Source organism: Lissotriton helveticus, chromosome 10 (assembly GCF_964261635.1).
Source record: "Lissotriton helveticus chromosome 10, aLisHel1.1, whole genome shotgun sequence".
Classification (NCBI taxonomy): domain Eukaryota; kingdom Metazoa; phylum Chordata; class Amphibia; order Caudata; family Salamandridae; genus Lissotriton; species Lissotriton helveticus.
In genome coordinates this window covers 678,775,479-678,792,989 of record NC_136071.1, presented here as the reverse complement: position 1 = coordinate 678,792,989, position 17,511 = coordinate 678,775,479, and the positions used below count along the sequence as shown (strand labels likewise).

Below are 17,511 nucleotides of genomic sequence, written 5' to 3'. Positions count from 1 at the left end.
TCTCACTTCTGGTAATGGGGTTGACTTTATCCTAGAGGGATTCTTGGCTTAACACCTACATACATGCTAGGTACACTTAGGTAGATCTAGTTAGGGTAGCATCGTAGGAGTACGCATTTTATTGTCATGTATTTTATATACTTGCCTGTATTCATGGTTATAGCAAAATGGTAGACATCTACCATTCTTTTTCTTTCTTACTGCTTCTAATAATTTATATCTGTTACTGTCTAATGGTTGTTTCAGCACACCTATTTTACACTAGAATAACGACTGTTCAATAAATACTTACTGAAAAACGTCCATACCGTTTATTCTGTATCTCTCTCTGAGACTAAGCGAGCATGAGTGACTGAGCCAAAAGTAGTACACTGTTTCCACGGTCCTGAGGGATCAGGGTTGTCGTGTTTGATAGTTGCCAAGAACTACTCTCTCCCTGGTAAGAGGAATTTCTAGTGCCACTGTGAACTAACTGGTACACAGGCCAGCATACCCAGTGGGGGTGTCTAGAATCAGTCTGACACCAATTCTACAGTGTATGTTGCCTAAACACGCAGATCCTATATAGGTTGTATAGGAACTACACAATACTATGTAAGACCTTGTGTCACATTTATTGTTAATCTGTAAAATGCATCTGTACCTTGTGACCATGCACTATAGAAATCTGCAAAATATAAAATAAATTATCTCTAAAAACACCATTCATAGAGTGAGATAGTCTTCTGTACCAGCTGTTAGTGAGAGGGTCTTGAATACAGCAGAGTAGACTGATACTTTTTTAATTTCTCTGATTGATTTAATAAGTAGAATTTGGTTGCACCTTAACTTGATATCAGGCAGCAAACAAGACAAGAGTTAGCTTGCCTTACTTCCAAAATTAGGTTACGGAGACGTTTTAAGTAGGGGTGGGCGTAAGTTGCCATGGAGATTGAACCAATCTCCTCATTCTCCGCATAGTTCCGTTACGCGACACCTGCCTCCCGGCTCCCGCCCGCCTCCCTCCCGCAGTATTAAATAACCTTAAAAGCCTTAAATAACATTTAAAATAACCTTACCTTATCTGCGGCGCATCCGTCTCCATCGCGCCTTCTTCTGGGAACTGCGCATGCGTGGGAGCCCGCGCATGCGCATTCCTCACCAGGAATGCGCAGGCTCCCGCGCATGCGCAGTTCCAAAAGAAGGCGCGATGGAGACGGATGTGCCGCCGATAAGGTAAGGTTATTTTAAATGTTATTTAAGGCCTTTTAAGGTTATTTAATACTGCGGGCGGGAGGCGGGCGGATGGCGGGCGGCGGGCGGGAGGCCAACTTCCGTTACGCCCAAAGTGTGTGGAGATTTGCCTTGTTTCTCCGCCTACATTGTGAAAGGTGGAAGGGGCAAATCTCCGCACATTCCGTGGGCGGAACGGAGTTGTCCGCCCACCCCTAGTTTTAAGGCATAGTCAAAGTTCGCACTGGCCTAGGGCCCCAGCCTTTTAGTGGGCCCCCTGATAGAGCCTGCTCTGTTCTGCAGACAGCCCAACCATGATGATCTTGAGTGATTATTAAACATAGATGATTTTAAAAACTGTTTTCCTTTCATTTATTTATTTAATACGGTTAATGTGCGGGAGTCAGTTACATACAATTTGCAGAGAAATGTTGTGTTTATGTTTTTCAACACCATGCAATATGCATAAAAAGTTAATTTTAGATCGAAACAGGACTTCACTTGGAAACAGGAGAATGTCACAGAGGTTATTTGCAATAATATTAGTGAGCTGCTGCTGTGTTGCAATATTAAAAACACACACACTCTCCCTGAATATTAGATGGAAGCATATTTAGAATTTGGCCCAGTGTACCGGTTAGTATGTCAGGGACCTGGCCAAAGGAGCCTGAAAGAATCGTAATTAGATCATTAATTCAAAGCTGTTCTGAATAGGGGCCCCCAAAATACGCCTGGCCCAGGGCCCCCAAAATCCTTAAGATGTCCCTGGGTTAATACTCGCAACATAGGCATGGCAGGGACTCAGAAAGTGTTTTTTCTACAAGTAAGAGCGTCTTGTTAATTGAAATTCAGCTGTAGGTCATACCCAACTGGAGTCTAAGATAAGACACATTACTTAATGATAAATCTTTGTGATTCCGAACACAACGAAAGCTAGGAACAATGAACCCCTATTGCTTCAACTCTATGCTTTATTGGTATTTGGCAACTGAAGCTACCCAGCAAGGCGTATGTTCTAATAAAATTGTAATTGTCTAAAACATGCCAGTTGGTAATGACAATTTTTGTTTTGGCCCTAAAAATAATTTTACTCTAAGCTTTCATATTATGTTGAAAACACTATTTTATTTGTTTGTTCATTTTTCGTTTTTTATTATTTCAAGAACATACATGTTCTAAATGTTTGTCACATTTCTACCACTATATGGTTCCATAGTATTTTAGGAATATGATTTTTTCTCCTTACCATTTTGCGATTCTCGTTGACTGCAGTCAAAGTTGTCAATGGGCCTTGTATTTAGTTATGTTTCGAATTGCTTAGTGGTGCTGAATACTGTACAGTGGCTAGACCGATTACAATAGGATTGTGTAGTAACGGAGTATATCTGGAAGAGAGAGGCTTTGCTCCTATTACAGATTTGCTTAGAATGTTAAGTCTGTGCAAAGGTGCTCCATTTGACTTTTCCATTTATTTAATTTTGCTTGGGTGCATGGTGGCCCTTTGCTTGACTTCAGCTGGCTGTTCAGATTGGAGGTATAACTGGTTGTTATTTGATTTTGATGCAGTGTTGTGCACGTGGGTGTTATATTTAATTTAACATCTACTGAAAGGTTGATATGTGATTGATAGAAGATTTCAATGCACTCTTGAGGTGACAAACTCTTAGCCAATTACTTGGCTTGGAGCTGTCTGCAGCACATATTGGTGCCAAGGGCTGTCTAATGTGTATTCGTTCTGTATGTTGAAGTATGAATATATCTTGATATGAATGTTCCATTGAGTTGTAAATGCTTAGTCAACTATATGCTTGAAGTCTTGTCTGTATAGATGATGCCAGTGGTTGTGTCTATAGTGACTCTAGGGTAAAGTAAGTATACAACTTGATTTAGAGGTACTGTTGAGGGGGCAAAAGCTTAGCCAACTCATATGACTTAAAGCCTTGTTGTGTGGAGGGTGGTGTCAGGAGTTGTTGATTTGTGCTGTTGGTGTATGGCGATATATGAATATAAGTTGATGTGCATGTGCTGTTGAGGTGGCAATGCTTTACCAACTGCATGGCTTGGAGTTTGTTATGTGTATGATAGTGTTTGAGGTTGTGTCCAATGTGTACTGTTGATGTATTGGGATGTGTGGGCTCTCATTGACCCTAATAAGTAACCCTGGGCAAAGCACTACGCTACGCTTGCGTAGTTTGCGAAGTTTGTGCTACTCCACCATACGCAAACTGCACCTAGCACAGTGCAAACACGCGTAGCGTACTGCAGCGGTAATTTTTTGCTTGCTCGCGGTCCTCAATGTCAAGTCGGCGACCGCGAGCAAGCAAAATGACATCCCTGTGAGACTTTTTCCTCGTTCGCGATCAGCAACATCAAGTTGCCGATCGCAAGCGTGGAAAATAAACCTCCCGGCAAGATTCTCAACGTGGGGAGGTCAGGTTTCTCATTGCGAATGGTTGCATATGCTCGCGACCGCTCGCGATGAGAAACTACCAGTCCGCGTTGAGAAACCTGCTGCTCGAGTAAGAATCTACTCTAGCGTCAGAAAACTACAGCTTGCACTGTGCAAGATGCCGTTTTTAATGATTGCACAGTGCCAGATGCTTGTCCGCACTGTGCAATCATTGAAAACGGCATCTTGCACAGTGCGGACAAGGTACTACGCAGTTCGCATAGTGCTACGCGTAGTGCATAGCTTCGCGTATCGCTACTTCGCGAACTACGCCCAGCCCTACATACGTTGGACTGATGTCAATGTTTTTGGTTAGACTTGTCTAAACATAGGAATTGTCCTGCCAACTAAATTGGATGCTGAGTTCTGTTGTGGGAGGGAAGCATACCAAGAGGTAGTGACAGCTTTATAATTTTAGATAAATATATTCAATAGCAATCCGTTACTTCGAATCAAAAAGTAATCTATATTGAATAAGTGATACTTTACTCACCTTTCACATGTAGAGAGGGCAGGTGCGGTATGTATTTGGGTGTTGCATGGTAGTCTAGTACTTGACTACTTTCCTACTAATTTAATTCTGTGACATGTCACATGGTGTGACAGAGTAGGTGATCCGAGGTTCTAAGAGGGTAGTAAGGATTATTGTGACTCTCAGTAGCCATCTTTAATAATCTCATTAACAGTAAGTACTAAGATTTTTGCCAGGCTATTGTACAACAGAAATTGACAAAAACAATTGCTAGAGCGTGAGCCAGAATAGGAATTGCCCCTCTCCCTCTTGGGACACCCTGAAATCAAAGATTTACTGGGAGATTCTGTCTGAGTCCTTATCTGGGTTGGAGAGAGGAAGCACAGGCTCCCAGTCTGTGTGGGAGTGAAGTCATTGGCGCTCAGGCCAATCCTGAGGCTGCTTTCAGCAGCATGAAAGCAGCATCCGGATTGGCCGCATGGCACTCTGGGAACCTGTGCCTGGAGCAGCGAGGAACATGATGTGGCGAACAGGTAAGTGTATTAAAAAAAGCTGTATTTGTCTCTCCCCGGCCCCATTTGCCATCTTCTCCCCACCCATCCTGTTTCCCCACCTCCCCTCAGCCCTGCCACTCTGTCAGCTCGCTGGCTTCTGTTGGTTTTAATACTACATGATGGGCATTGCAGAGGCTAATACTTTCTCCGCTTCAAAACTTAATTTTAGTGCTTTTAGGAATATGTTGGGTTTTGCTACCACTGATATTGTACCCTTTTTCAGGTCCTCTCTGATGTGTTTGGTGCACCTGTGTATACAATTGACACAGCAAATTCAGCGTCCTTGGGTTGTGCTTACAGAGCAATTCACGGTAAGACTAAGTAACAATTTATTAAAAAAAACTCCTGATTCTATCCTCAATCGTCCAATGAATTGTCTCTCAAAACTTCAGAATTGGAGAAAATATTTCTAAGTACCCTCCTAGCATCACTATACTGTTTTGAAGGAAGAGCAGGCGCGGTGCGTCCATTGAGGCGTACGGGCGTAGTCCCCCCGCTCGCGCCCGCAGCTCCCTCGGCGTGCTTCAGTAAACTGAATCAATTTTGGTTTTTTTAAAGTTCAAAGACGAGGCGTGCCAAGGGAGAACTGACAATCCTGTCAGTCAACATGACGCCAGCCCGCCCACCCCTTGGGTGGGCGGTCTGACGTCATGCTGACTGACAGGATTGTCACCAGCACCAGCATGCAGCAACACAAGTGTGCATGAGTGGGGACGGAGGGTGAATTTTTGCACCGTGCCCCCTCATGCGCACTTGTGTTTTTATCTTTTTGCGCATGCTCATTAGGTGCCCTTCGGCCTCCTAATGAGCGTGCTGGGGCGAAGAGAAACATGTGCCTCAAGCCATGCCTGGTGTGCCAGGAGTGGCTGAGAGAGGCTGCCAGTGCCGACGTGAAGGCGCCAAGCCAGGGGAGAGCAGAGATGGCACGGACCGGCTGACGCTATGAGGTAAGTTTTGTTTTTTATTGTAATTCCCTGCTCCCCCCCCCCCCGCGAGCCGCGACTGATTGTAATTACTGTCCTGCTAATAATCAGTGTCGCTAGAATTATGCGGTAGGACAGGGCCAAATTATGTTTCAGGGTTGATACAAATTGTACGTGAAGGAAAGGCAAATTATGCAGCATAATACCTGGTTGCCTGTGGTCCAAAGGGACGACCTCGCTGGGGCGAGTGGTTTGTTTGGAAGAAGTTTATTAAACTGTAATTAACTGTGATGTGCATCCAGCAGTCCCACTGCTAACTTTACGCTTTTAGTGGCACCTTTGGTTCCTTATTTGCCAATCGCCATGCTCTCCTGATTGGCTCTCAGGGCAGGACGCTGCTTCTCAGCAGGAGACTGTGCAGATAACACAAAGCTCCTGAAAGGCCGCTGCGAGCAGTCACGGGAAAACACACTTATAGGGCGCTCTACTGCAATTACACCGGCTTTCTTTCAGACCAGCAGTGACAAGTATTCAGAGCATACTTCCGGGCACCGAGGCTGGTGTGAAAATCCGAGCAGCAGTCATCATGCACTTGTTGTGTCAGAGCGTTCAGTAATTCCATTCACATAGCGCTTAAGTCCACATAATTAACAGCATGGACCATGTTGCTAAGTACATAGGTTGTGTGATTGGAGAGCTTGCAGTGCATTTGGAGTGAAAGAAGGCCGTCATCCTTTTCCTATTCAGGAAATGCTGTATATTTATTGTGTTACAAAAGGGGTTGGTGATGGACGGAGCATCTGAACCAATCAAACACTCACACCCAGTCAAAAGATCTGGGTTTGATCCATCACTGTTCTTTAGCCCACTGTGCCACCCCAGTTCAGACATGGCTACATGCAAATCAGTCTGACCCTGTGCCTCATGGGAACAGTCCAACCCGAACTGCCAAGCCATGCCATCCCTGGACCGGAAACAAGCTTCCGAGGACCGGTTTCTGGCATTACAGCCGTCTTCAGCCCGGCTTGCTTGAAATCAGTGGCAAAGTGAGCAAGGGACTCACGTCTGAGCATACCCTGCCACACTTATGGCGGCCAAAGGGTGGTGATGGAAGGAGCATCTGAACCAATCAAACACTCACACCCAGTCAAAAGATCTGGGTTTGACCCATCACTGTTCTTTAGCCCACTCTGTCACCCCAGTTCAGACATGGCTATATGCAAATCAGGCTGACCCTGTGCCTCATGGGAACAGTCCAGTCCGAACTGCCAAGGCATGCCTTCCCTGGACCGGAAACAAACTTCTGAGGTCCGGTTTCTGTCATTACAGCCGTCTTCCGCCCGGCTTGCTTGAATCCAGTGGCAAAGTGAGCAAGGGACTCACGTCTGAGCATACCCTGCCACACTTATGGCGGCCAAAGCGGTACAAAAGGGGGTGGTGATGGACGGAGCATCTGAACCAATCAAACACTCACACCCAGTCAAAAGATCTGGGTTTGATCCATCACCGTTCTTTAGCCCACTCTGCCAACCCAGTTCAGACATGGCTATATGCAAATCAGCCTGACCCTGTGCCTCATGGGAACAGTCCAGCCCGAACTGCCAAGCCATGCCTTCCCTGGACCGGAAACAAGCTTCCGAGGACCGGTTTCTGGCATTACAGCCGTCTTCAGCCCGGCTTGCTTGAATCCAGTGGCAAAGTGAGCAAGGGACTCACGTCTGAGCATACCCTGCCACACTTATGGCGGCCAAAGCGGTACAAAAGGGGGTGGTGATGGACGAAGCATATGAACCAATCAAACACTCAAACCCAGTCAAAAGATCTGGGTTTCATCCATCACCGTTCTTTAGCCCACTCTGCCACCCCAGTTCAGACCTGGCTATATGCAAATCAGTGTGACCCTGTGCCTCATGGGAACAGTCCAGCCCGAACTGCCAAGCCATGCCTTCCCAGGACCGGAAACAAGCTTCCGAGGACCGGTTTCTGGCATTACGCCGTCTTCAGCCCGGCGTGCTTGAATCCAGTGGCAAAGTGAGCAAGGGACTCACGTCTGAGCATACCCTGCCACACTTATGGCGGCCAAAGCGGTACAAAAGGGGGTGGTGATGGATGGAGCATCTGAACCAATCAAACACTCTCACCCAGTCAAAAGATCTGGGTTTGATCCATCACCGTTCTTTAGCCCACTCTGCCACCCCAGTTCAGACATGGCTATATGCAAATCAGTCTGACACTGTGCTTCATGGGAACAGTCCAGCCCGAACTGCCAAGCCATGCCTTCCCTGGACCGGAAACAAGCTTCTGAGGACCGGTTTCTGGCATTCCAGCCGTCTTCAGCCCGGCTTGCTTGAATCTAGTGGCAAAGTGAGCAAGGGACTCACGTCTGAGCATACTCTGCCACACTTATGGCGGCCAAAGCGGTACAAAAGGGGGTGGTGATGGACGGAGCATCTGAACCAATCAAACACTCACACCCACATATTTATTGTGTGACATGTGCCTAATTCGAGACTCCTTCCCTAGGTGGTGCACAGCAGCAGCAGCATTAGCCTCATGTCACAGTTGATGTGGTTGTAATTTGTGTATGTCTCCGCCATGGTGTTGTGCTGCCGTTGTTGCTGGCCTCACTTATACTGCATCAAAATAGCCTTGTGTTCAGTGAAAGAAAGTTTACGCCTCACCACTTTCAAATGTCACCAGCCACCACTGAGTAAGAGCACATATTTAATGAGAAAGATGAACCGATTCACCTGCTCATTTTATGCACCCTGCTAGGCTACATGTGACACCTGTAAATGTTGTGGATATTTTTGTAACTAAAGGAGAAATATAAGTTAATGGCCTTGTGTGCCCTGGCTATCTGTGGTTCAGGTAAGATATGGGCACTTCGAGTCCCTCGGCCTTATTCACAAAACCTTTTGTGCACCTACATTCAGACTACGTATATGAAGTGAGCACTTTGTGATTGTAAATTTCCAGTCCTACATGATGGAAATGTATGGGTGTGTTGGACCTGGCCCTGCCCAGGTCCGGATGACATGACCTCGTAGTAGTCGGCAGCCATCTTGTAATGTAATGTATGTAATGTATGTATACTTGTAAAGCGCACTGTTACCTCGTTACGTGGTGTCCTGGCGCTGTATACCGCTGGGGAACCCGTCCTGGCTTTCCCTGTGAGAGGGCACCACAAGGTGAAGCCAGGCATCCCCGGCGTTGCTGGGGCCGTTGTGGAGATTAAGCAAGCTATTGCCCAGAGTTGCAGAGTGGGACCCATGATTAGCGTAGGCACCTAAGCGAGAATTGTCGAGTCTGCGGACATTGACCCAAGACCCTGCCGCGTCGGGAATTGAACCCTGGTCCCAGGCCGACCTCTGCTTCAGGGTCTGCCGCTTCTAACCAGTGAGCCACACTTCTCCACAGAGAAGTAGCTTTTCGATCCATTCCCCTTATTATCTATCTGACCCAGGGAACATAGGAAAAATATGAGACGGACACCCCTAGATTCAGAATTTACGTGATACACCCTTTAGGAAGAGTGCTCTCCACCTCCTTGGTCTAGAAATAGGATTTCTGGACCGGGACTATCCTCCTGGCAATCTAGCTGGACGATACCGCTATGATGTGTATTCCCCGTCTGGAGACAGTGACAGGGCCTTGGGAAACCCCGCCATCTGTTATCTGCTGTCTGCCCTTTAGATTAGAGGGGAGGAGTAGTTTCGGGGCTGCGTCCTGGCCTCCACAATGCCGGCGAAACTTCCTGCTGGGCGGCTGACGACCCTGCCTTCCTGCTTCAAAGGATGGGTTGGCCCATGACGGGAGCCACCCCCAACCGGGCCTAAGGGAGGGAAACCCCCAGCCTACATGAAAGGAGATCAAAGACAATTTGAGGGATAAAAAAAGGACGCTGAAACGAGAGAGTCAGATCTGCTAGGGGTACCTCCGAAGAGGTACCCCCAGGAGCCCTCCTAAGGCACGACGAGTGTGCCTTCGCATCCACTGAGCCCTGCTGACGCTGTCGTGGCTCCAAGTCCTTCGCATCTACTGAGCCCTGCTGATGCTGTCGCGGCTCCAAGTCCTTCGCATCATCTGAGCCCTGCTGACGCTGTCGCGGCTCCAAGACCTTCGTATCCACTGAGCCCTGCTGACGCTGTCGTGGCTCCAAGACTTCGCATCCACTGAGCCCTGCTGACGCTGTCGCGGCTCCAAGTCCTTCGCATTCACTGAGACCTGCTGACGCTGTCGCGGCTCCAAGACCTTCGTATCCACTGAGCCCTGCTGACGCGGCTCCAAGTCCTTCGCATTCACTGAGCCCTGCTGACGCTGTCGCGGCTCCAAGTCCTTCGCATCCACTGAGCCCTGCTGACGCTGTCGTGGCTCCAAGACCTTCGCATCCACTGAGCCCTGCTGACGCTGTCGCGGCTCCAAGTCCTTCGCATCATCTGAGCCCATCTGACGCTGTCGCGGCTCCAAGACTTCGCATCCACTGAGCCCTGATGACGCTGTCGTGGCTCAAAGTCCTTCGCATCATCTGAACCCTGCTGACTCTGTCACGGCTCCAAATCTTCGCATCATCTGAGCCCTGCTGACGCTGTCGCGGCTCCAAGACTTCGCATCCACTGAGCCCTGCTGACGCTGTCACGGCTCCATGCTTGCACCTTCATCTGAGCCCTGCTGAGGCTGTCGCGGCTCCGCGCTTGCACCATCATCTGAGCCCTGCTGACGCTGTCGCGGCTCCACGCTTGCACCATCATTTGAGCCCTGCTGACGCCGTCGCGGCTCCACGCTTGTCCCATTATCTGAGCCCTGCTGATGCTGTCACGGCTCCACGCTTGCACCATCATCTGAGCCCTGCTGACGCTGTCGCGGCTCCACGCTTGCACCATCTCCCGAGCCCTGCTGACGCCGTCGCGGCTCACGTCAGTTTTCAGCTGTACTGACCAACAAACAACATTGAGTGCGTTCCGCACTCCTGCCTGCACTGCTGAGGGCGCCACAAACTGTGAGACTTCAACCACGAGTACCCTGGGTACTCCTGCCCGCACTGCTGGTGCGCCACGAACTTTGAGGACAGTGCCACGAGTACGAAATATACTCCGGGCCGCACCACGGGTGCACCACGAACTTTGACAATAGAGCCACGGCCCTGCCGTGAGGTGCTGTACAGATTGTATGGTTACATCACTAATAAGAAAGTATATAAAGAAGCCAGTATTTTATTAGAACTCTGTGTCGTGTCTATTTTGTAGTTGATCTCTTCTACTACCAAGCACAGTCCGAGATGCTTGGCACGCTACAAGCCTGCCTGCCCTAGCTACCGTCCTACCCAGGGGAGCAGGCATCATTGGGGAAGGGCCCCTCCCTTCCTGACGTGGGAGTGGTGGTTCCTCCTGGACTGGGGTGCGACCCTCGGCCAGGTGGGGATTCCATTTCCAACAATGGGGAAAATGTCATTTCCGAATTCGGGAATTCTGCCAGTGTTTTGAAATTTCTCATTTTGCAAATTCAGCGTTAGGGCTAAGTTTGTGGGCTTTGCTGGGTAGACCAGCCTGCAGAGCTTAATTTGTGCTAATGGTTTCCAGTGCCCGGCACCGGCACTTTTTTTATCTGCACAGGCTCTAGAGACAGTCCACCACAAAGGTGGTGTGGTCTTTTTAATTTTGAGATGAGCACAACAACCATGTTTATAAAGTAAACATACATTTAAAATGAAGAATACCAGTCTCTCATGCCATTATGTGTGGCCCGAAATAGTCTGTATTGTCAGACTTGTAGAGTGCATTGCTTAGGTGTTATGTTGGTGCTGTCATTGCCAGCGCTGGCAGGGTATAGGTGGTGCAGTGGCCTCCTGAGAAGGGTCCAGGCACTCCTAGCCTGTGAAAAGTAAATGAATTGCGGCAAACTTGTATGTTTGTGATTTTAAACATATTTATTTATTTTGCGATTTTGTAGAACATGTAGAGACCCAAATTGTAATGTCCTAGAGCCAAATATCCTTGATGGAAGAAAAGCAGCCATTACTCTCAGATCAGTAACACCTAGTATTGGATTAGCCATGCTTTAAGGTGCTTCCTGGGAGTGAATTCGAGAGCTCTAAGTTGCACACTATCCCACCGTTTGGGAGCCAACTAGCTAAAAGAGCAACTGCCCTGTCTGGAGAGTTTTAACTGTGTGAATGCATGCATGTTTGAAGCCAGAAGATCAACGTTTGTGTGACAGGAGATAAGGGTGAAGTAGCTAAACTAGCTAAATGGGACCTTTGTTGGGGAATCCAAGGACAGCTTTTGTAGAAGCCTGACCGCTACAGCTTGCTTTAATGCGAAGGGATAAAGGCAGAGCGTAGAGAACCATTGACAAGATGAGTAAATGCATGGCCAATATTGGATGCTCAAAAGCAAAACATTTGCAGTGGACAGGGGCCTAAGGAGGATCCAGATATATTAATGGTGACTATGTACTGAAGCTGGGAGATAACACAAGTAGGCAAATTCTTGTGTTTATCAGCATTTGCACCGAAAACCTGGTGTAGATGGTAGCAGTTTTATCATGAAAGCACCTGGCCAGACAATCTCAGAGATGCGAAGTAGTGGGCATGGTTTTACTGGTGGCCTTCGGAATCATTATAGACTTCATGACAGAAAATATGGTATGGGGAGTTAGTGGCAGTATCAATTTTATTCCTGTACTAGCAGCCCGTCCCGACGTTGTCCGGGAGCAATTAGGCTTGAGGCCCCGACGTTGTTCGTGGGTCCCCCGGAGCCTTCCTCCATATATTGCAGTATTATACCTCTATGTTTACTTTGTATGCTTTTGTAACCTGCACACGTCACTTTTTCCTCCTGTAATGCACCGTTTGCTACGCTCACGATTGTCACTTTTGTAATGCACCGTTTGCTAGCTCTTGTATTTTTCTGGCTCACGATTGTCATTTTTGCTTTTGCTTCATTTAATGTAACGTTTGCTTTTGTTTTTTGCTCACTTGTAATGTTCTCATGTTCTCATCCGCCGCTCCCCGCTCCTTAATAAATAAATAAATAACCTACCTCATCCGCTTGCTTCATTTAATGTAACGTTTGCTTTTGTTTTTTGCTCACTTGTAATGTTCTCATGTTCTCACCCGCCGCTCCCCGCTCCTTAATAAATCTATACTACTATTAGCTGACTCTGCCACACCCGCACTGACTCTATATCAATTAAATAAATAACCTACCTCATCCGCCGCTCACCGCTCCTCCCCGCCGCTCCTTGCCGCCTGTCTGCCGCTCCTCACCGCTCCTCCCCGCCTGTCCGCCGCTCTTCACCACTCCTTCCAGCCTGTCTGCTGCTCCTCCCCGCGCTGATGTCCGCCGCTCCTCTTCCGCTCCTGCACGCCGCTCCTCCCCGCGCTCCTGATGTCACCACGCAGGTCGCGGCCGGCGCTACTTGCAAGGGACTATTTTTTTTATCTTCAATTTTTTTAAATAACGTATATTTTTTTTATTTATATAGCCTATGTCCATCTGAACACCCTGACGATTACAATGATGTATCGGGTGTGTGGATTGGCGCTGTGGTTCCCGAGTTTACCCGCCTCAAAGGTCCAAAGTTCTTGCTTTATAATAGTAGTATAGATTAAGCAACTCATGCTGAAGGCATAGCTTCATGTTACATTTTGATAGCCGCTCTATAAGTGGATTTAGCACCAGGGTCATAACTGGGTCTCCTTTGCTCATGAGGACTCTACACTATCTTTTAATGGCTCAGGATTATTTGGAGCAGATGGTTCTGCTTTGTGAAAAACCAGGCTTTCGAGGGGTGACAGCAACTAAGAGAGACATTTACTTAGTGAAATTGGATGCTGCAGAGGCAATTTCGTCAGTGGGGGCTGGGGCTGGCTAGTTAGAGCCTTAGAGAAGAGTGTTTACAGGATAGATAATGGGCAGAACCAATGGCAGGATCCACTTCCAATTTAATGTCTGTACAAAGAATAGGTTTCTTCAAAGGGAAAAACAAACTGAAAGTTCTTATGAATAGCTTCATTGCATTTTTTATATTTGAACAAGTGGGTTTGATGGTGGCAGGGCAGAGCTGACTGTTGAACTTGGGGCATTTCCTTTATCTTACGTGCACACTCATCCAAGAGTGGGTGCACCCTACTACTTGTGTCTGCTTTTATGTCCCTCTGCTCTGGCTTCCATGCCCGTGTGGCATGTCTGCCCACTTAGAGCAGTGTGCTATGTTCTGCTCTTGAACTCTAATGTTGGTGGAGAGAGGGCCATCTGGCTTTCCCATACTTGAGCTTGTTCTCATTCCTGCAGATCATGTAAATGAAGGATGTTGTTATGCTGAGAGTGCAAAAAATGATCGGAAGGAGTATCTTCACAGCCAAGTAGGGGAGGTTCCAAGAGGGGTTGGCCAGAATTGCTGCCCCTTTGGATAGAGGCTTTCAGGACCCTTCTTTCATTTGGAGCTCTGAACCAGCTGCTGCAGCACAAAGAAGAGAGATGACAGCCAGAAACTGGTATCTTGCTTGAGCGACTTGCAAATAATATTTTAGATGTGGGTCCAGTAACAACTGCTATGGGAAAATAGCATGATTTTTGTGAACAAAACTGCTAAAGTGAAAAATCTCTTGGTACAAGTCATTATCCAGAATCTTGGAGCCAAGTAAGCCAAGTAGAGTTGATTTTGGTAATACTTTTCATCCTCATCCTGTGTCATCAGGTAGCATTTTATCGATTGTGAAACAGAGGCGGGTCATCCATGTTCCAGCAAAAGCTTGGAAGATAAGTCAGAAGAGCCTTGGTAGGACTGTTCATCCACTGAGCAGTGAAATAGTGAGTTTCCTGACCAACTTGATAAGAACGAGGGCTGTATTATTATTTTCCTGGTTAGCAGCTTTTTGTTGTAGAGTTTCAGAATGTTCACAAGTCCAGCATGGGTGGTGGAGATCGCGGTGCTATCCTAAAACACAGCCTGTGTTAAGGATAAGGTGGAGGAATCTGAATGGTTTGTATTTGTCAGGGGAAAAAATGTTGCTTTGCTCTTAGAAACATGGACAGCAGATCAAAATGTTTCTAGAATACCAGTTCTACGCTAATATCGATGACCAAACTATTGACAAGGTAAATATATAGGTAAGTAAAGGTTTATAATTATAATATAATTAATTCCCATATATTTACCTTGATGATGTATATCTTCAGGGAAAGTAGATATGTGGCCATATTATGTATTAGGGCACAATTTCCCTGTCTACGCCTGGGGCACCTTTAAAAAGGTGCGCCGGACGCGAACAGAGAAAATGCACCCTATTACAAAGAAAGCACCACTCACAGGACAGCATTGAACTCATGCTGCCCTGGGAGCAGCTCATTCACATGAAAAACGGAGCTGCTTTGAAGCAGCCGCTCAGTGTTTCACAGTTGCACCCGGCATGGCTTGCGGGTGGTGGACTGGGGGCGGGAGGAGGGGGTCCCACGCAGGGAATCGGAAATATATTGAAAAAAAAGCTTACTTCGAGGCCAAATCCCCCATCTTCTCTGCTCCTGCTCTCCTGACTCCCACAGGAACAGGCAGTCAGGTTCCCTCCCCAAAGCCACTCACAACGCTGCAGTGCATCATTGTGATTGGTCCGAGCACCGTAACAGGGCGCTCAACCAGGGTATGTAGGGGTCTGTAGTATCCCCTTTACCCCCTGCAGATGGCTGCTCTTGGGGGTGCACTGACAGTGTGGCACCTTTTTTGGTGATGCACTGTTAGTGCGCCTTCTGAGAGCTTCTTTGCCTTTGCGCCACGTCTGTAATACAGTGAGGGTGCTGAGGCAAAGAGATTCTCTCATTAACATGCCCCAATGCAAAAGAGGGAACGCCCCCCCAAAGATAGCACTAGCGCTTTATGTGCACCAGCGCTATTGGCATTACAAAAGGGGCCATAAAGCATCTGCAGCCCCTTTTGTAGTGCCAAAGTGTCCCAAGGGTGCGCAAAGCAGGCACGAATACCTGTTGTGGCCCCGGGGCACTCTCTGTAATCCGGTCCCTGGATTAGGTATACTAAATCTGTACTTCCCTATATCTACTTTCCTTCTCGATCTTTTGGTCATAATTATTTTTCCTACGGTGTTACCGTAACACAATAAACATTAGTCCATTATCAAACAAAGGCTTCACCTGTTAACCTATCCAGGGGTAGATTTGCCTGGGGTCTTCATATCTGGACTAATATAGCATGGGATGTGAACATAAAGAAGTTTGACTCACTGTACCTTAGATATGTTAGGTGAAAATCCCACACGCAATAGTATGTTTCTGGGGTTGATCAATATGCGTGCAACTCCTCCCCTCAGAAGAGATGGCGGGGTTGCCAAAGTAGTTGGTAAACTATTTTAAATAAGTGATAGAACTAGTGAGCTAGCAGCAGTCATGGTGCTGGTTATAATTGGGGGACTTTAATACAAGGATGGGTGATTTTCTAAACACAGACCCAGTTGTTACAGAGGCTAATGAGACCCTGAATATAGCTCTAATTGTTACCACAGTTCCCACTTTAGATGCCAGAGGCTTTCAGAAGAGCTCATGAACTTCTAGCCATGGTTGGCACTCTCATGTTGAATATGTGATCACATGTATGTCTGGTTGGGATGCACTGGTGACACCCTGTGTTGTTTCAGGCGTGGAAAGCAATCACCATCCTGTACTTTTGTATTTCCTACCCGATTCTCCGTTAGATCTTTGTGTACCGAGAGCTGGGAGTCCCTTTGAGATGAACAGCACATGCCAACTCAAGTGGGACAGGATGAAATCTGTTGAAATGGCTGATCTGCTACCATTGTGGGGTTGTTGGACCTGCAAAATATATTTGAAGCCATTGGGGCCGGGAGGAGGGGGGGCAGTTTTAGCCTTAAGTAGCGTTCCTAGTTTGATGCGGATACCAAGCCAAATACAAACTGTGTGTTGCTGGCAGGGAGAAGAGGGAACCTCTCTAGCATGTGTAAGCTGAAAAGAGTACAAAGAGCTCATTAAATGCAAGGAGAGGGAATGAGATGAAAAGCTATGGTGGGGCATGAAATAGGCAATTGATGCCAAGATAATCGGTCATTTTGATACTTAATGGATATTGGTACTAAGGCCAGCCCTACTGTTGACACTTGTGTGAAATCAAGGTTACATGGTCAAGCAATTTGTGGGAACATACAATTCTCCCACTGCACCCTATTCACAGATTTGTCTTTCAGCTGTAAGGTATCTCCTGTTTAGGGGCCTATATCTAAGCTGGAAGTGGTGGCTGAGTATGAGTCGCAAGACATGAGGAAGGGACAGATATATCCGGTGACATTCATGCCTGAGACCTGAATTTCTTGAGGAGTATTGTTTCGCATACGGAAAAAAGCATAAGTAAGACAGCAAATTCTAACACGATTAGCCGTATAATATCACCTTAAATTAAATTTGTTTAACAAAATATTACTGAGCACTTGGGATATTTTCACGATGCAAACAAGATTATCACAAGAGCACAGGCAGGATGTCAGCAAGAAAAATCCTCTATTGACGAATGGTTGGTTATGGACTTTATAGTCCATCGGTACATGTTCATAAAAGAATGTGTTTTTTCCTGGCCACTTTGCATAATGAAAATAGGGTTCACCATGTGCGGATTGGACAGTAATGTTGGTCTTTCCTGAACATACTGAGGGTCAAGCAAGGAGGCGGTTTGTGCCCCTGGCTCGTTTTACCTATCAGCGAGAATGATGCCTATTTAAGTGTGTGGGCTATGTTTTGATGACTGGCTCTGCTCCGCTGCCTGGTGAATGCAGACAATGCTGTTCTGACAGCTAAGAATGAACACACTTTTTCAAAACTGACAGTTCTTTCCCATGCTCTGTATGGTAGCAAATCTGGAGGTAAACTTTCCCAAATCCAAAAT

General features: G+C 47.1%; 1 protein-coding gene across 1 annotated transcript in view; it reads left to right on the top strand.

Annotated features, from left to right (window-relative positions):
* Positions 1-17,511, top strand: part of XYLB (xylulokinase) — a 1,059,043-nt gene that overhangs the window by 735,686 nt on the left and 305,846 nt on the right. The window contains exon 17 of the mRNA XM_078664347.1: positions 4,911-4,998. Coding sequence (XP_078520473.1) covers positions 4,911-4,998 — 88 coding nt within the window. The remainder of the gene's footprint in view (positions 1-4,910; positions 4,999-17,511) is intronic.